Source organism: Euleptes europaea, chromosome 18 (genome assembly GCF_029931775.1).
Source record: "Euleptes europaea isolate rEulEur1 chromosome 18, rEulEur1.hap1, whole genome shotgun sequence".
NCBI lineage: Eukaryota > Metazoa > Chordata > Lepidosauria > Squamata > Sphaerodactylidae > Euleptes > Euleptes europaea.
Window position 1 is genome coordinate 34114584 of NC_079329.1, and position 21621 is coordinate 34136204.

Sequence of the window (21621 nt, forward strand, 5' to 3'; positions counted from 1 at the left end):
TACATACAATTTCGAGTCCTTGTACCAGGACCCTCCCTGTTCCAAAACACCAGGAGGTAGGGTATGAGCGGAGCGTTCTAAAAGGCACTGGTCCCGAAGGACATTTAAAAAGGACTCGGAGATGGGGATTTTGGAGGGGGCCCCCCCGTCGGCCATGGAGATCTTAGAAACAGTTATGGGGCTAGTGCTTACGTGCGGCGGCGCGCAGACTGCAGGCGGCTGGGCGGCCGGAGGGGTAGGAAGGGCGGGAACGCCGGTCTGTTGCGGTGGCGGCTGGGCAGCCGGTTGGGCTGGCGGAGCTTGTAAGTTGGGTAAGGCGTGCTGATGCTGGGATCGAGTTTGCACAGCCAGCATAGGTAGGGCCCCACATTGCATAGGGGTGAACAGATAGCTGTCATAATGTCAGCCCTTGGCCCACAGAACCAGAAATCACCACAAAGTCATATAGAGTCCAAACAGATGGCTTTTACTGGTCAAATAGGCATACAGTGCAAACGAATAAAATGACAGCTATGAGAGACTCACTAGCTGGGAGATAATATAAGGCAGAAAAGGCGGGAGATTACAAGCATAGGCTGAATACAGTTTCCCAGAAGCTGAGTTCCCAGGCCTAGGTATGCGACCTTGAGGGCCAGACAGTACAACGCAGAGACAGAGGCAATAACGAAACCGAGATAGCAGCCTGACAGACTGGAGTAACTCTGTTTAGGATTGTACTGTGAGCACTCAGCTGCAAGGCCACACTTTGCTCACTTCCCGTCCATTATTTATGAAACTTTATTCTCTGAAATAACGCCTCCTTTCTGTTGTGCTGTGCAAGCATGAAACTGGATCCAAATTCTGGATATCACTGGCAACTGCCTACATTAGCACGGGTAATTTAATTGGGCTCTGGGGTGCAGGCACATTCCTTGTGCCAAGTTTCCTCGATTCCTGCGGCAACCCCGCCCGACAACCGGTGCTAGTTCGTAGCTACTATCTGCGCCGCTGCAGAAAGGGGAGAGGTCCATCTTCCGACACATGTGGCTTGTACAGTCAGCACCTTAGAACACAGCAGGATGATGCAAGTCGAGCTGATAATGTGAAGCCTCTGAGCTTCTTGCAGAAACAACGGGATCAAAGGTCACATACCAACCCACTTCAGGAGTCTGTTCTCTTTAAGAACATAAGAGGAGCCCTGCAGGATCAGACCAGTGGCTTATTTAGTCCAGCATCCTACTTCACACAGGAGCCAACTAGTTACTCCTGAGGACCAACAACAAGAGCATAGAGGCCAAGGCCTTCCCCTGAGAAGAACATGAGAAGAATCCTGATGGATCAGACCAGTGGACTATCTAGTCCAGCATCCTATGTCACACCAGGGTCAACTGGTTACTCTGGAGGGCCAACAACAGGGCAGAGAAGCCAAGGCTTTCCTTTGAGAAGAACATGAGAAGAATCCTGCTGGATCAGACCAGTGGCTCACCTAGGCCAGCATCCTACTTCACACAGGAGCCAACTGGTTACTCTGGAGGGCCAGCAACAGGGCATAGAAACCAAGGCCTCCCCCTGAGAAGAACATAAGAAGAATCCTGCCATATCAGACCAGTGGTCAATCGAGTCCAGCATCCTATGTCACACCAAAGCCTATTGACTAATCTGGAGAGCCAACAATGGGGCAAAGAGGCCAAGGCCTTCCCCTGATGTTGCCTCCTGGCACAGGTATTCAGAGGTTTGCATCCTCTGAATCTGGAGGTCCCCTTTTCTTCCCATATCTAGAAGCCATTGATGGACCTTTCCTTCCTGAATCTGTCTAACCCCCTTTTAAAGCCATCTATTTTCATGGCCATCACTACATCCACCGGAAGCTGTTTCCACAATTATTCCCTGAATAAAGTAGTATTTCCTTTTGTCCATCCCGTACCAATTGCCCACCAACTTCATTAGGTGCCCCTGAGTCCTAGTATTATGGCAGAGGAAGAAATGACTTCAGATTAACAATGCTGCCCCCCTGTCAGACATGGTCTGAGAAGGAATGTTGTGGTTTCTCCAGGTGCTGGCCTTGGCCAGTTCTGTATCCTGTAAACAGTGTGTTTAGACTACTCTCCGTGGGAAGACTCCTAGCTCCTGGGAGGGGGGTTGCCACGGTATCCAGATCCACCCCGATTTGCCCTTTGCTCTTCCATATATGCCCTGTACTGTTCCCATAGTTTTCACTAGCGTCTATTTGACCCTTGGCTTTTGTTAACCTGTGGATTTTCCAATAAATCAACTCTTTTCAGACTACCTGTCTGCTGATGTCTGTTTATGGGATTATCACGGGACTAGAGCTGACATTTAGACACTAGTCCTGTGTCCTATATTTTTTGCCCTGGCTGGAGCCCTGGAGGGTTCGCCGGAAGGTCGGGTTAGAGCTTTGGGTCAGCTCCCTGAGGATCCTGATCTACTGCGTGCTATCCTTGCGGAGGCACAGCGGACTCAAGCCAAGTCCAACCGGCTGACTGGGTTGGTCGTGGATCAGTGGCATCGGCTGGCAGCAGCGGCCCCCTGGGAGACGCGGGGCGCGGATCTCAGCGCCCATAACGAACTTTGGTGGTTGGACGTCTTGCTGAAGGAGACCCGATTGGCGCAAGAGGACGCAACTCTCTTAACCCAGCTGTTTGACGATGTTGCGGTTCGCGGGTTGAGCCGGGAACCGGCGGTCCCAAGCCGAGGGTCCGTTTCCTCATTCCCAATGGCAGGAAATGGGAGTGGAACTGTTCCGGACCTCAACCAGGGCAGCCGGGACGCGCATAACGTAGCCGCCAGGACAATGTTGTCCCTTATGGATTTACCGCCAAACATGGCGTCGGAGGACGATGTGGCTAAGGTGCCACATCCAGAGTTTGGTTCTTCCTCCGTGGAGCTTGCCCGCAAGGTTTTACCGCTACTGGGCAAGCATAAGGAAATCCAGTTGGTACTGGAGCAAGCGGCTGAGCTGCTGGTGGTGGCCGCCGTGGCAGCTCGGGCCGCCGCCTTGGAAGCGGCTCAGGCTCAGGCTGCTCAACAACGGGTGGCGGAGCAACTTTTGGCTGAGGCAGCCGCTGCTCAGAAAGAGGCCGCCCTGGATTTTCCAGCTGGTTCCAGCTAAGCTCACTGTTTGCCGGTTATCTGCCACGTTAGCCACCCCCCTCCCGCGCTGGCTTTTTCTCGTCAAGGCCGTCGACTCAGGCCTGCTAATTAGCTCACACAGTTCAGCTGTGAATCTGGTATGGGAGAGGAATCCTTATCCCTTTTAGCCTTTTCCTTCCGACCCCTCCATGCTGCCAAAAAAGTACCTGTATCATGCTCTGGAACCAACTACTCTGTGTTAGGACTCTAGTGAGCTAGCTAGTCAGTTCTGGCCATTTATGCAGGCTCGATTTTGATGCTTGCTCAAAGCTGCTTTTTTAAATCCGCCCTTTAAAATGACTATTCACGGTCCTGATGCAAGAGGAGAAAGTCCACCCCCTCCCACTCGCCCGCTCCTTTGTTTGCATAGCCATTAGCAATGGTCATTTGCATAGCTAAGCTGGGCTATGATTTTTGATATTCCTTCAGTAAATGCTTTGATGTAGGAGCAAATACAAAAGGTCGCATTAAAGGGGCTCTTAAGAAATGCGAAGCAGGTATGGGTCCCAGTTTCCCAGTGATGGCGAAATAAAAAAAATATGCGGGGCACTTCAGCCTGGAACACGCTGCTAATGTTTTTAATAGGTTTTCTTCAGTTTCTTCAATGAAGCCTTCTTTGGATTTATGGTGTATGTTGCTCAGGGCGTTTCTGAGACCAAACCCAGGTGACCAAGGCAGGGTCAGAGGACAGAGACTGAGCAGAAAAGAGCAACCAAAATGATCAGGGGAGTAGAGCAACTGCCCTACAAGGAGAGCTTGGAAAGAAGCCGGTTAAGGGGAGGCATGATGGAGGTCTATAAAATTATGCACGGTATGGAGAGAGTGGACAGGGAGCTTTTCACCCACTCTTATAATACTAGAATGCGGGATCATCTATTGAAGCTGGAGGGTGACAGATTCAAAACAGATAAAAGGAAGTATTTCTTCACACAACGCATAGTTAAATTGTGGAACTCCCTGCCCCAGGATGTGGTGATGGCTGCCAACTTGGAAGGCTTTAAGAGGGGAGTGGACATGTTCATGGAGGAGAGGGGTATTCATGGCTACTAGTCAAAATGGATACTAGTCATGATGCATACCTATTCTCTCCAGGATCAAAGGAGCATGCCTATGATATTAGGTGCTGTGGTAATGCTGCTGAAGTCGTCTGTGTGAACAGGCTGCTGGACTTGATGATCCAGCATGGCTTTTCTTATGTTCATTTATGCAGAAGTGTCAGGCTGTATTCTGGGAGAAACCAGGTTCAAATCACCACTCTGCCATGGGAGCTTGCTGGATGACCTTGGGCCAGTCGCGCACACACTCAGCCTAATCTACCTCACAGGGTTGTTGTGAGGCTAAAAGGGAGGAGAGGAGAGTGATGTAAAGGGCTCTGGATCGCTACTGGGGGGAAAGGCAGGATATAAATGAAGCCAATTTTTAAAAAACTTAAGAAGTGCAGTACTGATACGACTGATGATCCTTCCAACACCCCTGTCTTTCTTTAACTTAAAACTGTTTCTCACTGTGGGGTCCCCACCCATATGCACAATCTGCACCTGTAAATATGGAGTGAAATGAACATGTATCCAAAGTTTAGGTTTGGAACCCCCCCCCCAATATATACAAACTCTAATAAACTCATGGAGGCTAAAGATGGAGCGTGTAGAAGGGATCTCGCTACTCACACATGTTTATACCCATTTTGATCACCAGTGCTAAAAACCCACAGATCTGCATTTTTTAAAAAAGCCTGTTAGACAGCGTGGTGTAGTAGTTAAGGTGTCAGACTAGGATCTGGGAAACCCAGGTTTGAATCCCCTCTCTGCCATGGAAACTTGCTGGGTGACCTTGGGCCAGTCACATGCACTCAGCCCCGACCCTGGCTAGTATTTGGATGGGAGACCTCCAAGGAATACCAGGGGCATGACGTAGAGGCAGGTAAAGGTAAAACACCTCTGAACGTCTCTTGTCCTGAAAACCCTACAGGGTCACCATAAGTCGGCTGTTACTTGATGACAAAAAAAAAAAAAGCCAGGCTTGCATGTAAAAAACAAGAGTAGCGAGTGGGAAAGTATTTCACGCATGAACGCAGAGGCCGGCCGTACTGCCTCACAAACTTGCAACTTTGCCCCTGAAACATATTGCATCATAACTGAGCAATTGTGCATCTGTAGTACCTATGAGTGGACTCCCTGGGGGAGATATATACACTGCTGCTGCTTCCAGGCAACACCGGCTACTCTTAAAATTCAGCACGAGGCACCCAAGTCTCTCCATGAACTGAAATGCCTGGAAGGCAGGAAAACGGAGTTGCGTGGTAACACATGAGCAAGCCCCTTCTATCTCACTTTTAAAGTAGATTAAAAGTTTACTTCTTAAATCATCCTGATTTATACTGTCAGGGTTGTAACTATTATCTCTGCTTAGAAGTAAAGAATTGATGCTTCTGTCTGGTCCATTTTTAAGACACCCTTCCTGCACAGAGCTCAGGGCACTGTACATGGGTCTCCCTTCCCTGTTTCGTCGTCACAACCACCCTGTGAGGTAGGCAGGTTTAGAGAGAGACTAGCCCAGAACCACCCAACAAATATTATGGCAGACTAACGCCGTGAACCTGGGCTTCTCAGATCCTAGTCGAACCTATAATCATTAAATTTAACACTCTGGCCTCTACATTTCTCCTCATCCTGTCCCTAAACAGGCAGTAACTGAACACCAGTATAGGAGTGCCGTCCTAAGCAGGTCACCTAGAATCTTGCTCAGGTCTAGTCATTGAGGCTTACTTCCTGAGAAGTGTCCTTAGGATGACATAATTTGTATGTTTGTTTTCCACAGGGGAGGTACACATAGTCCATGCGCCCCCAGCATGGTGCCTGTGGGAGCCATGGTGCCTACCAAGTGTTTTTTAGGAAGTGGGTGAGGTCAGAGAGGGCTTTTGCCCAGCAAGGTTTCTGATTGACTACTGGAGATGTGATAGGCTGTAGAGATTTTTTAAGATGCTGCTTTGCCAGCATCAGCACAAGTTATCAGCACTGCGCTACTGAAGTTAAGCTGTGGCAATCATTTTGTGGCTGACTCCGCCTCCTGCGGCAGCCATCTTGCTGCTGCGCCCACCCTGGCGCGTCAGAATTCCAAATGTGCCTGCAGGCTCAAAAAGGTTGGGGACCCCGTGATAGCACGTTGCATTTGAATTCCTATTGGTTGTGTCAGAAAGAGGCGCATTGCAAGTTTCTCCCTTCTTTGCATAAGAATTAAAAGGCTGGAAGTTTTTCTTAAAACACCAACCAAACACACAGGCAGCGACCGTGGATTCCTGACCCCAGCACTCAGGATTTGCAATGAATGAAGAATTCCAAACCCGCTCCTTCCTCATAAGATAACACCCCTTTCCTTACACAACTTCCCAACAAACAAAAGAAGTGATCAGAGGCAGCCAAAGCTTTTAGGCACTTACTGGGTTTATCAACAATTGCAGGAAAGCTGCAAGCTGTGAAGAAAACGAACTCTGACATTTATCGGCTGCTGCGATTACACTGCCAGAGCACATTAAAGGTTTAGGCCTCCGCCAGGGGTCAAGGAACAATTATGCCCTAGCTCGGCTGGGTCGCTTCCCCCTTTCACTTTGGCTCTCAGTGAAAACATGTTTGTCTTGCTTCTGACCTCCAAACGTCTCTGTGGCAGCATAACTCATCCTTCACCGGACAGATTAGCCAGGGATCCTGGTGGGTTTTTGCTCTGGGCATACAGCAGGGATTACAGAGGGAGTGGGGGGGAAAGGTGGTTGTGAATTTCCTGCATTGTGCAGGGGGTTGGACTAGATGACCCTTCCCAGCTCTGTGTTTCGCACTCAATCAGCAGACCAAACACCCACCCATGCTTGCAGAGCTCAGCTACGAAGCTACCACTGTACCCTTCCGTAAGGCAATCACAGAACTGGAACACCCAGCCAGGCATACCTGATTCTCCTTCCATTTCCTCTCTCCCTGCTCCATCTCAATACACCTAGAAAACACAGGGTCCCCCTTTTTTCGACACCTATCAACAGGGCTTGGCAGAAGACTGTGGTGCAGTCATTAGAGTTCCAGACTAGGATCTGGGAGACCCAGGTTTGAATCCAGACTCTTGCCACGCCAGCTTGCTGGGTGACCTTGGGCCTGTCACCCACACTCAGCCTAACCTACCTTGCAGAACTGCTGCGGCAGCACTACTTTTCGAACTCGTCGCAGTTGTTCATCTCAGTTTTTCGGAATACCACCACCATGCGGTTTGCCCGCTTATACCTATTATTTGACAACTCCTCGTGCCTTCTGTTTAGCTGGACTGAATGCTAACCCCTCCTCTATGGTTATGCAGCAAGGCAGAATTCTGAATATAGCATAACCAGAGAGGACCTGTCCTTGCTCTTCTGGCTCTATTGACTCATTAGCTCATGCCCTCTTGGAATGCCGCTTTAATGAGGAACTCCGATCACGTTATATCTCTCCCCTATTAATATATAAATCTAATGCCTCTGTGTCTGATATAGTGCCTTTGTTATTAAGTGACAGGGATCCCAAGCCTACATTGTCAGTGTCAAGATTTATTTCAGTCCTTATATCCCTCAAACATTAGATTTAAAATTACGCTGCTCAAGATCAATGGATCAAGGAGCTTCTAAGGGATAAAAGGAAAGGAAAGAACTGCTGGGAGGATAAAATGGAGAACAATGAAAGCCACTTTGGGTTCCCGCTGGGGACAAAGGTGGGAAATAATTAAAGTGGACTGTGAAGTAATGAAAGTGGACTGTGATCCACCGGACAGCTTCCACTAGACCATGTAGCACATAGAATCCAACCCCCTGCACAATAAAGGAAATGCACAACTACCTCTCCCCACACCCCCAGTGACCCCTACTCCATGCCCAGAAGATGGCCAAGGTGCCCTCCCTCTTATGGTCTGCCTAAGGTCATAGAATCAGCATTGCTGACTGATGGCCTCCAGCCTCTGCTTAAAAACCTCCAGGGAAGGAGAGCTCACCACCTCCTGAGGAAGCCTGTTCCACTGAGGAACCGCTCTAACTGTTAGAAAATTATTCCTAATGTCTAGACGAAAACTCTTTTGATTTAATTTCAACCTGTTGGTTCTGGTCCGACTGTCTGGGGCAACAGAAAACAACTCGGCACCCTCCTCTATATGACAGCCCTTCAAGAACGTGAAGATGGTTATCATACCTCCTCTCAGCCTTCTCCTCTTCAGACTAAACATATCCAGCTCCTTCAGCCTTTCCTCATGGTGGTATTAGGGTTTTTGCATGGAACAATGGACTAAGTATAAATCCATCTGATCCAACAATGTGGCCCAAGGGCACACAGAATCACTGAGCACACTAGCTGTGCTTTAACTTTTAAGAGGACTCCAGTATGCCACCTTCTAAGCTTCACATATGTTGGTGGACCTCATGACATTTGACAGCCCGTCTCCATCCTCCCAAAAGCTGATTAAAAGTTCTTGGCATTACGGATTTTTAAAAAGCAAAGCCAACATCCTGGGGGGACAACGGCTCGGCACCCCCCCCCCAAGCATTTTAAGAGCTGAACTACGTACGAAAAGAAATTATATATTTATTTGGAAAAATTCTATGCTGCCTTTCCAGGGAACCTGCCCGATGCAGCTAAAAAAACCAAACATAATCAAAACATAAAACATGGTCAAAGTGATTAAAGCCCACCATTTTAAAACAGCATAGCATAAAACATAAAGCAGCTTAAAAATGGGTCTTAATGTACCTGTACTGCAAACAAACTTATTTTCACCCGGTAATCTACAGAGAGCCAAGAGCCCATTTTCTGTATATGCCATTATATAAGGGAGGGGTGCGTGCGCGTGTCTGATTATTACGAGGCAGGAGGCCCCCCCCTCGCACCCATCTTATCCTCACTTCTCCAGGAACATTCCCACCCACCCACCCTAACCTCCCCCAGGCTTCTATTACGCAACCGCCTCACCAAGGGGGTGGAAACCGAGGCACGCTCTCTAAGCCGAGTCCCCGGTCAAAGCTCCTCATGTTGCCAGGGGCTCAGTGCGAAGCGGCAGCCCGCCAGCCAGCCCGGCTGCTGCAATCGCCGCAGATCCGGCCCCCTCCGTCCGGCTCTTCTAGCTAGAAAAACACAGGACACAGGAAGCAAAGTGGAATTTGCTCCTCCCCGCCAGGCAACCTTGGGAACAGGAGGCACGCTCCACCTGCAGTCAGGCGAGGAGCTGACAGCAGACAAGGGACGACTGGAAGGCTCAAAGAACGACACACGGGGCTTCTTTCCTTCCCGCTTCGCACCAAAGCTTGAGCCCTGCCGAGGGGCGCTCTGCTCCCAAAATTCTGCGACAGAGATGGCAGCAGCAACAGAAAAGGGGGGAATGAAAGGAGAATGCACTTCTTTGGAGTGCAAGCTTCTCCAAAGCCAAGCTTCTTTGGAGCCAAGCTTCTCCAAAAACGGTAGAAGACAGAGCCAGGATGATACAGGATGATCTTCACAGGCTGGAGAAATGGGCTAAAACTAATAAAATGCATTTCAACAGAGATAAATGTAAAGTTCTGCACCTAGGTAGGAAAAATAAAATGCATGATTATAGAATGGGGGAGACTTGTCTGAGCAGTACTGTGTGCAAAAAGGATCTTGGGGTCTTAGTAGACCAACACTGAACATGAACCAGCAGTGTGATGCTGTAGCCAAAAAGGCAAATGTGGTCTTGGGCTGCATCAACAGAAGTATAGCGTCAAGATCACGCAAAGTGATGGTATCGCTTTACTCTGCTCTGGTTAGACCTCACCAAGAGTACTGTGTTCAGTTTTGGGCACCGCAATTTAAGAAGAATGTAGACAAGCTGGAACATGTCCAGAGGAGGGCAACAAAGATTGTGAGGGATCTGGAGACCGAAAGGTTGAAGGAGCTGGGTATGTTTAGCCTGAAGAGGAGAAGACTGAGAGGGGATATGATAACCATCTTCAAGTACTCGAAGGGCTGTCATATAGAGAATGGAGCAGAATTGTTTTCTGTTGCCCCAGAAGGTCAGACCAGAACCAACGGGTTGAAATTAAATCAAAAGAGTTTCCGTCTAGACATTAGGAAGAATTTTTTAACCGCTAGAGCGGTTCTTCAGTGGAATAGGCTTCCTCGGGAGGTGGTAAACTCTCCTTCCCTGGAGGTTTTTAAGCAGAGGCTAGATGGCCATCTGTCAGCAATGCTGGTTCTATGACCTTAGGCAGATGATGAGAGGGAGGGCATCTTGGCCATCTTCCTGGCATGGAGTAGGGGTCACTGGGAGTGTGGGGGGAGGTATTTGTGAATTTCCTGCATTGCACAGGGAGTTGGACTAGATGACCCTGGTGGTCCCTTCTAACTCTATGATTCTTTTGAGGGATGTTGGGAACCGCTTACCTCTGTTCATCATACAGAAACAAATCTTTTTAGCTAAGAGGGAGAAAAAGAGAATTTGGGGGGGGGGCAGTGCTGGTATGCAGGACACTTCTGTTGTATTCTCCATGCTGGTCATTTGCCTGACACGTCTCCAGCCCCTGCCTATTATTGATAGGGTTGCCAACTCTGGCTAGGGAGGATTCCTGGACAGTTGATGGCAGTGTCTGGGATGATGCTGTTTGAGGAGGGGGCTGAGTGGGTATGAGATGTCCATCTAGGAGAGCCAGCGTGGTATAGTGGTTAAGAGCAGTGGTTTGGAGTGGTGGACTCAGATCTGGAGAACCAGGTTCGATTCCCTACTTCTCCACATGAGCTGGATTTGTTTCCCCCACTCCTCCACACGAAGCCAGCTGGGTGACCTTGGGCAAGTTACAGCTCTGTTAGAGCTCTCTCAGCCCCCCCACCTCACAGGGTATCTGTTGTGGGGGCGGGGAGGGGAAGGTGATTGTAAGTTGGTTTGATTCTTCTTGGTAGAGAAAGCTGGCGTATAAAAATGGTAGATAAAGCTGGCATATAAAAAACCAACTCTTCTCTCTTCTCTTAACTTCTATGGTATACCATAGACTCCCCTTCCAAAGCTGCTATTCCTTTCAGGGAATGGATTTCTAGGCCATTTATGCATGGGAAACTTGAATTGGGTTTGCCACTCTGCAGACGCACAGCTTTCTGATCCAAATTGTCAGAACTCTATGCATGGGGGCTTTTTGCCCCAAAGAAATTCCAGGAGTACCTTGTGATCAATTTTGCATCCCCAGAGAAAATATGGAGCTTTTGAGTCCCTCCCCTTGAAAACACTGCTTTGTAACAGGCTTGTTTTGAAACATATCACCAGCCTCCGCCAGCCCAGCAGCGGGATTCTTTCATTTTAACTGAACCAAGTGGCCAATTTATAGCCAATGACAGACAAAAACAACAGCATGATGGCTCTATATAGAATGTAATAAACAACTAACAAAACTATACTCCACTAATGAACTACTAGGTATTTCAGCATAGGTATTATTTTTTCATTGGCAATTTGTAGCCAAAGCAGAAAAGGACCCACCACCACCACACACACACACAAACACTTTTTTCCCTGGCTATCTCACTACAGGGATCACAAGAACACGGAGGACGGGAAATCAGCGCAGCTCTGTTGGATCCTGGATGTCTAGAAACAACTCGCTGTAATTCTGACCATGGGGAGGGGGAATCAGTGCGATTCTCTCAGTCCCACTCTAAGAACACTTTCCTGGGAATAAGCCTCATTGAATAGACTTGAGTAATATTCAGAGCAGACCTGTTGAGGATTGCTCTCTTTGTGTGTTTGCTGGGAAGCTAGTTCCAGGGGCTGCTGTACCTGTGAACCAGCCCAGGATCAAACTGGCTGAGAAGAGCCCTGCTAAATCGGCTTCCTCCGGGGAAGGAAATCCTCCACCACCAAATCGCTGCCCCTTCAGATGAGCCCTCTCCTCGCCCGGTCCCTTCCAGGGTTAGGGTTGCCTGCACCCAGCAAAAAGGCGCAACTGCCCAGCCGGACTGCCTGCCTCTTTCCCGAAGCAAAAGGCGGCCAGCAGAGGAGGCACTGTCCCAGCTCAGATCACCCAGCAGCGGATCCCCCCCCTCCGCAGACACACACCTCAAGCCCCTCCGGCTAGCGGGTGGCAGCGAAGAAGTCCCTGTTCTATGAAGAGCAGGAAATTCAAGTACCAACATTATTTAGGGAGGAAGAAGAAGAGTTGTTTTTTATATGCCGACTTTCTCTACCACTTAAGGAAGAATCAAACCCGCTCACAATCACCTTCCCTTCCCCACAACAGGTGAGGTAGGTGGGGCTGAGAGAGCTGTGACTAGCCCAAGGTCACCCATCTGGCTTCATGTGTAGAAGTGGGGAAACCAACCTGGTTCACCAGATTAGCCTCCGCCACTCATGTGGAGGAGTGGGGGATTAAACCCGGTTCTCCAGATAAGAGTCCACAGCTCCAAACCACCGCTCTTAACCACTACACCATGCTGGCTCTTGCAGCCTTGCTGAAATGCATGTCTGAGTGGCGGTGGCTGTGAAGCAAGAGGAAATATTTTTCTTTCACTTCATCTCTGGAGTGAAAAAAGAGTTCCACAATAGACATGACCCCCCCAGCACTCGTCCCAAACCTTCCCCTATGGTTTCTGTCAACACCACCAGGGCTGAAACCTTATGGAAAGGAGGGGGTCATGCAGGACCCTCTGAACCACAGCTGATCATAAGAAAACTCCTGCTGTGAAACTGATGGGGGGGGGAGTTAAGCCCAGCTCTGTTCGCTCCTGATGTCTGTAAGCACTCGCTGTTAAATTGACCAAGAGGACGCTTGTGAGGGGAGGGTGGGAAATCTTGTCCTATTCAACCAGCACCCCCCTTTTTTGTTTTCCAGTGCAATTTCAGCAAAAAAAAAAAATTGCAAATGTAAATGAAAAGCAGCCAAGGGAGAGACCCTGCATTCCCTCCCCCTCCCCCAAAATTGCAGCGCAACTCTTTAATTTGATTTGAACTTAGTGGCCATTTTATAGCCAAAGCAGAGAACTCCCGAAGCAGTTCACCGGACAACGCGAGGCAAAGTACCCATGCATAAATGGCCCGATAATCTGGAGATCAAGCATAATTCTGGGGAAACCTCCAGGCCTTACCTTGATGCTGGTAATTCTACTTACTGAAAAGAGTAGGGAAAGCTTGCCATCCCACCCACTATTATCCCTATAACATCCATTTCACTGATTAGGAGGTGGAAGAGATGGTTACTGCCTGAGTCTCTCCACAAAGAAGATGAGTTGTGACATGCTGTTTCCTGCTAGGGATGTACAATTTCAAGAAATGCTGAAGCCGTGTGGGGTTGTTGTTGTTTAAATATATGCAGAAATGGGGTTGTTGTTGTTGTTTAAATATATGCAGTTCTTATTTTTTTAAATCAAGCTTAAACTTATTTTACAGTTTTAACATGGAATGCAGCATTTATAACTTTGCTGGTACATAAAAAGTTGTACTCTTGGGAGAATTCACAACGCTTTCTGTAAGCAAAACTGGGATAACCCGTACTACAGCAAGAAAGCTATAATGTGATGTACCCTGTTCTAGCACAAGTATTTTCATTTTCTGCTATGTAAGAAGTAGGAAAAGACAAATACTGAAAACAGAAATGGTGTAGTAAACAAAAGGAAGTACAGTATTTACTCCAATGTAGGACTAAGCTATTTTTCCAGGTAATTAAAAAAAGAGGGAGGGTTGTCTTACATTTGCATACAAGTTAGTTATGACTTGTAAGAATCTGTTTTTGGTGTATAACATTTTTGGAGGGGGGTTAACTATCACAATACTACATTAGAGTAAGGTCAACATCCTAAAAAACATTCAAAACCAGAAAATATTACACTGAGGTTGTTGTCTTTTAGTGCTCCCCAGAATTTCGTTTTTCCAAAAACTGTCAAAGTCTTCAGAGAAGCACACATTTTCCCCAAGACACACACTTCCTATCCTTCACATCTCTATGCTTCCCTACCCAAACATACCACCAATTAAAGGGATAGACTAGAGAGGATTAACACAAGAAGTTTTTGCAATTCCCCTCACAGAAGCAATAGAAACATTCCTTCCTCTTTGTGTCCGTAAGTAAGTTATTATAAGGGAAGGAAGAGTTTCGTTTGGAAGTAGGGGAAGGGTTAAAAAAATGCTTAGCCAAATACATAGGTCCCACACATCTTGGACTGGTTTTCTTCTTTCAAACAACCCAGCACGTTCTATTTCCCCAGATGTACTTTTATTACCAATAGCAAACATTCTAAAAGAACTACTAAAACACCAGATGCCCACAGTAAAAGGGTGAGTGACACAAACTCATATCACGGGATGCAGGACAGACAAGACGGAGGCAGCCGCAATCTGGACCCGTTTCACAAACACTGTTAAGACCGTTCTGCTTTTGATCCATCAGCGTTAAAATAACAGGACTGAAAAGGATTTGTACTTTTCCCCCTGCTTCTTTGTTTTGTTTTTGGTCTGGTGATAGAAATCTTATTGAACTCTAAAAAGACAGTTTTGAAAAGGCTTTGTTCAACTGTCTATTAGGGCTGGGACAGGCTGCATATTTTTAAAGTGGAAAGGAAAAAATGGAAAAGAAAAAAACCCAGGACAGACAACCAGATGCCTTCAACTTGTACGTTAGACAAAATCATGGTGGCTAGGCTTATCAACAACTATTAGCTGCAACAGCTAATTAGAAAATTTCCATGGTCAGAGGCAGCCTACCTCTCAATAACAGAGGAAGACCTTTGTGTCTTGCTAAAAGTTTCCCAAAGGCATCTCTGATTGGTGATTGTGGGAAAGAGGACCCTGCAGTAGAGGCAGTATTAGGGCCAATCCAGTAGGGAAAACCTTGATATTCATGCAAAGGATCAGGAAAAAAAAATCCTAGAGAAGTCTACCACGGCTCTCGAGATAGCTACATGGAACCTCTCAGAGGCAGTAGTCCTCTGAATAACACAAGCTGGAGGGCAGGGGAACTTTCTTGCCGCATCTGGGTGATTCCAAAGGCATCTGGCGGGTTGTTTCACAACAAGCATGGTGGACTAAAGAATCATTGGTCTTATATTAAGTTCTATCCCCTCACCCAACCTTTCACTTCTGAGAAGCCTGTCAGAAACAGAATCTGGCACTGGGGTGGGGGGACCTGGCTTCCAGTCACTACTCAACCAAGGAATTCACTAGCTGTCAATTTCTGTTATCACGCAGAGGACCTCAAGGGAGTTTCACGGTTTTCCCCTCCTCCATTTGATCTTCACACCGAACCTGTCGAGTACAGTATGCTGAAAAATAATGACAGGCCCAAGGTAATCCAACAAAATTCATAGCAGTGTGGGGATTTGAAGCCATTATTTCCCAGATCCTAGTTTGACAGTCTAACTATTCCACCACTCGGACCTCAAACAGGCACAAACCAAAAACCATATTGGGTCTCTTGTCCACACTGGAGCCAATACAGAACGTGTCATTCACATATGTATTTGCTGTTACATTCCTAGTTTCTTCCTCTATGGCAAAAAATCAAGATTCAGGACACAGAGATTATGGATTTCTAATAAAGCCATCAAGGACGTGGGTATTTCAACCCCTTATCCAACATCCTATTTTATTGTAATTTGCTGCTCCGAGTAACAGTGACTTATGTTAGTCTGTGTTTTTGCTGATGCAATGGTTTTATGCCTGGCTTGCTGGGGATGAGGGCAGGCTATAAATTTGAAAAATTAAATAAATAATGTTTGTTTTTAATGAAGAATATGTCGAGTGATTACAGCTTTCAGCAACGTGGTATATAATCTGCTTTTAAATAAACAACTACACTCTGCTAGCTGACCTTGGGCCAGTCTCTCTCAGCCTTGGAGAACCCAGCCTGATGTACCAGTTAAGAGTGTCAGAACAGCATCCCAGAACCCAGGTCCAAATCAGTGGGTAGTCTCGAGCCAGCCACTCTCTCTCACCCAGGCCTACCTCACAACCTTGTTGTTGCCAGGGTTAAATAAAGAAAGGGAGAACAATGTCATAAGGCACTTTGGATCCCTAAACGGTAAAAGGTAAAGGTCCCCTGTGCAAGCACTGGGTCATTCCTGACCCATGGGGTGACGTCCCATCCTGACGTTTCCAAGGCAGACTTTGTTTGCAGAGTGGTTTGCCAGTGCCTTCCCCAGTCATCTCCCCTTAACCCCCAGCAAGCTGGGTCCTCATTTGACCGACCTCAGAAGGATGGAAGGCTGGGTCAACCTTGAGCTGGCTACCTGAAACCAACTTCCGTCAGGTCGTGAGCAGAGCTTTTGACGGCAGCACTGCAGCTTAACACTCTGCGCCACGGGGCTTTGGATCCCTACTGGGGAGAAAAACAGGACTTAAATATCTAAATCAGTGGTTCCCAACCTTTTTTTGACCAGGGACCACTAGGACTTTTTTGTTCGGTGCAGGGACCCCAAGGTCCAAAATAAAAATTCCGAGAATTTGAAAATAAACTTTAATCATAACTGTTAGTTAAACATTAAACTTAGAATAATATTTGAATATATATTTTTATAATAGAGAACTTTTAATCGAAAATATTAATTTATTATGGGTGTATAACTTTGTTTCGCGGACCTTAATTTAGTTCTCGCGGACCCCTGGGGGTCCACGGACCCCTGGTTGGGAACCAGGGATCGAAATGCACAGCCAAGACTACCAGGTAGGGCTGTTGTAAGGATGAAAAAAATGCAGAACCACGTGGGCTTCTTTGGAAGAAGCGCCCTGTCGTTTTAAATTATAATGACATCCCAGCACAGGGCCACTTGGGCCTCGCCACTCACCTCCCCGCCACTCACCTGTCCTTCCCAGCCACGTGCGTGTCGGCCGCTGGCCCCCATCCACCGACCAACAAATGCATCACCGGCGCTTTTAACAGGACGCCCGTTTGCTGCCCTTCCCGGCCATGCTAACGGGAGAGGAGCCGGCAGAGCAGGGAGGCCGACAGCGGCCCCGCCGACTCTGCAAACGCGACACGCGCCCCCCAGGCAGCGCCAGCCAGCCACGCTTCCGGGTAAGGGCGCGCAAGGAACCCTGGGGAGGGGAGGCCGCCTCCGGCCTTCACTTCCGGTCTGAAGCGGAAACGGTTTTCCGCCTGAACGGCCAAACGGTCCCTGACAGTGATAGAGACGCCGGGGGATAGAGCGGCGCCTGCAATAACCGGTCTAGGAACGGTAGCTCTGGGAACCTCCTGTGGCAGGAATGAAATAGGAGTTCAGCACTTTGAAGGTGAACATTTCAACCTTCCAGGACATTCTGTTGCAGATTTGAGGGTAGCATTTCTCTTACAAAGGAATTTTAAAGGGAGATTGGAAAGAGAAACTGCTGAATTACAGTTGATATTCAAACTAAAGACAATGCATTTACCTGGGCTGAATAAAGACCTTGCATTCATGGCCCATTACCAGTGCTGATTTCTCCACACCCATCTCTCCCCTGGACATCCCAGACTCTTCTGCACACCACACCTCATCCCATCACGCCTGCTATTCACATTTACATACTGTTAACATTTACATACTAATGCTTGTCTGAATTCACTCTCCTCTACTTAAAGACAGATGGATTCACATTCTAGCTTTATCTGAGGAAGTGAGCTGTGGCTCACGAAAGCTCATACCCTACTAGAAAATATTTTTGTTAGTCTTTAAGGTGCTACTGGACTCTTGCCCTTTTTGAGCACTTTGAAGGCTAAGGGTGCTTTCACACACGCCTATCTCGTCAGGTCTCAGAAGCTAAGCAGGGTCAGCCCTGGTTAGTATTTGGATGGGAGACCACCGAGGAAGTCCAGGGTTGCTGTGCAGAGGAAGGCCCTGGCAAACCACCTCTGTCAGTCTCTTGCCGTGAAAACCCCAAAAAAGGGGTCGCCATAAGTCGGCTGCGACTTGAAGGCGCTTTACACACACACGCAATCCACTGCAGTGGACCCTCATCAGGCATTCGTTTTAGAAAGAGGTATAAATAGTAGGGTTGCCAACCTCCAGATACTTTAACGCACTGGTTCCCAACAGGGGGTCCATGGACCCCCAGGGGTCCGCGAGAACTAAATTAAGGTCCGCGAAACAAAGTTATACACCCATAATAAATTAATATTTTCAATTAAAAGTTCTCTATTATAAAAATATATATTCAAATATTATTCTAAGTTTAATGTTTAACTAACAGTTATGATTGAAGTTTATTTTCAAATTCCCGGAATTTTTATTTTGAACCTTGGGGTCCCTGCACCGAACAAAAAAGTCCTAGTGGTCCCTGGTCAAAAAAAGGTTGGGAACCACTGCTTTAACGTAACAAAAAGAAGCACCGAAAACTTAACAAGTCAAGCTGTGCAAGTAAATAGTGACCAGCTCTTGCGATATGTGCGAATTGGTGATGCCGCTCAAGCAGCCTGCTAGGCGCAGAGAGGAACGAGACAAAAAAAAAAGCTGCACTTTAAAGGCTAAGGGTGCTTTCACACACCCCTAATAATGCACTTGCAATCCACTACAGTGAACCCTCATCAGGCATTCGTTTTAGAAAGAGGTATAAATAGTAGGGTTGCCAATCTCCAGATACTTTAACGTAACAAAAAGAAGCACCGAAAACTAACAAGTCAAGCTGTGCAAATAAATAGTGACCAGCTCTTGCGATATGTGCGAATTGGTGATGCCACTCAAGCAGCCTGCTAGGCGTAGAGAGGAACGAGACAAACAAAGCTGAGAAAATTTATTGCTTTGTGGGGATAGGTATACTGTGAGGCTTTTGGCTGAAGAAGCTGTTTTTAACAGCGAAAGCGTTGGTTTCATCCGGAGGACGCTCCCAGCTCCGTCTTGCTTCAGCTTCAACTACGCTTCAAAATTTTCATCTGAAAAAAGAAAAAGACTTTACTAAACAATAAGTTTTTATACTTACCTTGTAAAGTTATCGTCAACCGGGACTGACTTCCTTTGAGTAGCAACCGGCTACTATAAGTACACGATTGTATCGCTTGTTGTAACCTTGTATGTTTTTGCAAATGTAAATAATAACATCACCAATTTGCATATATCGCAAGAGCCGGTTACAATTTATTTGCACAACCTCCAGATACTAGCTGGAGATCTCCTGCTATTACAACTGCTATTACAACTGATATAAATCTGTTCACCTGGAGAAAATGGCCGCTTTGGCAATTGGACTCTATGGCAATGAAGTCCCTCCCCTTCCCAAACCCCGCCCTCATCAGGCTCCGCCCCAAAACCTCCCACCAGTGGCAAAGAGGGACCCTAATAAATAGGGTTGTCAACCTCCAGGTAGTAGCTGGATATCTCCCACTATTACAACTTATCTCCATCCTATAGAGATCAGTTCACCTGGAGAAAATGGCCATTTTGGCAATTGGACTCTAGGGCACTGAATTCCCTCCCCTCCCCAAACCCCGTCCTCCTCAGACTCCACCCAAAAAATCTCCTGCTGGTGGCGAAGAGGAACCTGGCAACCCTAGGTATAAAAGCAAATGGAGGGAAGGCAGCATGGTATAGCCCAATCTTGTCAGGTCTTGGAAACTAAGCAGGTTCAGTACTTGGAAGGGAGACCACCAAGGAAAACTCTGCAGAGGAAGGCAATGGCAAACCACCTCTGCTTCTCATTTGCCTTGAAAGCTCTTGCTGGGGTCACCATAAGTTGGCTGTGAGCTGACAGTACTTTATATACACACACAAACACACATGAAAACAAACAGCATGAAATGCAGGGAATCCAGGCTTTAGTGTAACTACATAAAATTCAGATCAGAGCTCTGACTCACAGAAACATATTTTGGAATAAACTTTGTGAGACTTAAGGTACCACTGAACTCCTGTTTAATTCTCTGCTACGGAATCACAGTGCAACACTATGTAGTGATGAGCCCGTTTAAGCAAGAAGTGCAACGTTAAACAGGAATCTCATGTCAGTAAAATGTATTGAAGCATAAGATTGGGAAGACTAGACATTACTTCTTCAGATGCAAAGGGTGGACCCTCTCTAGATTACGTAGGAGGTATGAAACAAACTAATATTTATTTACTTCATTTATACCTCACCTTTCTTCCCAATGGGGACCCAAAGTGGCCTACATTGATCTTCTCTCCTCCATTGTATCTTCACAACAATCCTTTAAGGTAGGTTAGGCTGAGAATGTGCAAGTGACCAAGGTCACCCAGCACGTTTCCATGGCAGTGAGGGGATTTGAACCTGGGTCTCCTAGATCTTGTCCATCACACAGTCAAGGCGCCATGAAACGTTGAAAGCCCACAGTGAAATGCCATTATGTAAAATTCAAATCTTATCAAGAAAAACACAGAGGCTATACCCTATGTTTGCTAAGATAGTGAACAGTAGTGAATATGAAATCCCTAGTTCAGCCCTGGAAGAAGGAGTGTGTGGGCTTGGGGGGAGGGGGAGTGTCATATCTTTTAGTGAGATTACCTACACTGTTAAAATAATAATTCCAGAGGAGATTGAGGCTGCAATCCTAAAGTGGGGGGCTGAAGCGCTTTAGGAGTCTACGTGACCCTGCACCAGTGTAGGTGCCACCTTATCACGGAATAAAGTGGCACCTATGCTGGCATGGGGGCAAACACAGCAGCACCAGTAAGCCACACCGCTGCACAAGACTCCACTGCCAGCACTGCTATGCCAGCAGCAAAATCCTGGAAGCAGAAGCCCGCGCCGGCTTGAGTGGGGAGGCATTCCTGGGGGTGGAGTTGACTTTAGGCAGCTTCCTAACCCCTTTGGACTGGAGAATGATCCCCTTCGAACTACGATATTGCAGTGCCTCCTTTTCTGGGGGTGTAGCCTCACTGTTTGCTATGGGGGCATTTCTACCCCACCCCAGGAATGGACTGGAAGTATCACAAAACAATTACACCACTCTCCCTTACTCCCGAACACCATGGACCATATTTGTGGGGCCGCTCCAGAAAACCTAACTCATTACACCTTATTCTGTCCTCTTTATACAAAGCCCAGACTTAAATTCCTCGGAGCAATTCTAAAGGGCCTAAATCTTTCTCCAGATACTGAGAAGCTGCGCTTTCTCCTATCAGACACCAATCCTGATGTTTCCTACAAAGTGTCACTCTTTGCTTTAGCAGCTAAGAAAATCTGAGCAAAAGCTGTTTTTAATCAGGGAACAACATATTTAAATACTAGTTTCTTGTGGGTCAGACTGTTTTAAAGTTATTTAAAGTACTTTGCTTCAGGCTGGATTAAACCAGAATTAGGTCCTAGAATCATAGAGTTGGAAGGGACCATACAGGCCATGTAGTCCAACCCCCCGCTTAATGCAGGATCAGCCTAGAGCATCCCTGACAAGTACTTGTCCAGCCTCTGCTTAAAGACTGCCAGTGAGGGGGAGCTCACCACCTCCCTAGGTAGCTGATTCCACTGTCGAACAACTCTTACTGTAAAAATTTTTTTCTTAATATCCAGCCCGCAATTTAAACCTATTATTGCGAGTCCTATCCTCTGCTGCCAACAGGAACAGCTCCCTGTTCTCTAAGTGAC

At 47.2% G+C, this 21621-nt stretch overlaps 1 protein-coding gene across 2 annotated transcripts in view; it reads right to left on the reverse strand.

Annotated features, from left to right (window-relative positions):
• SLC25A39 (solute carrier family 25 member 39) overlaps positions 1 to 16970 on the reverse strand; it is a 43102-nt gene extending 26132 nt beyond the window's left edge. For both annotated transcript variants that reach the window (XM_056863929.1, XM_056863927.1), the window contains exon 1: positions 16914 to 16970. In XM_056863929.1, the coding sequence (XP_056719907.1) occupies positions 16914 to 16955 (42 nt within the window). In that variant the 5' untranslated portion in view covers positions 16956 to 16970. The remainder of the gene's footprint in view (positions 1 to 16913) is intronic.
• Between the last annotated feature and the right edge of the window lie 4651 nt (positions 16971 to 21621).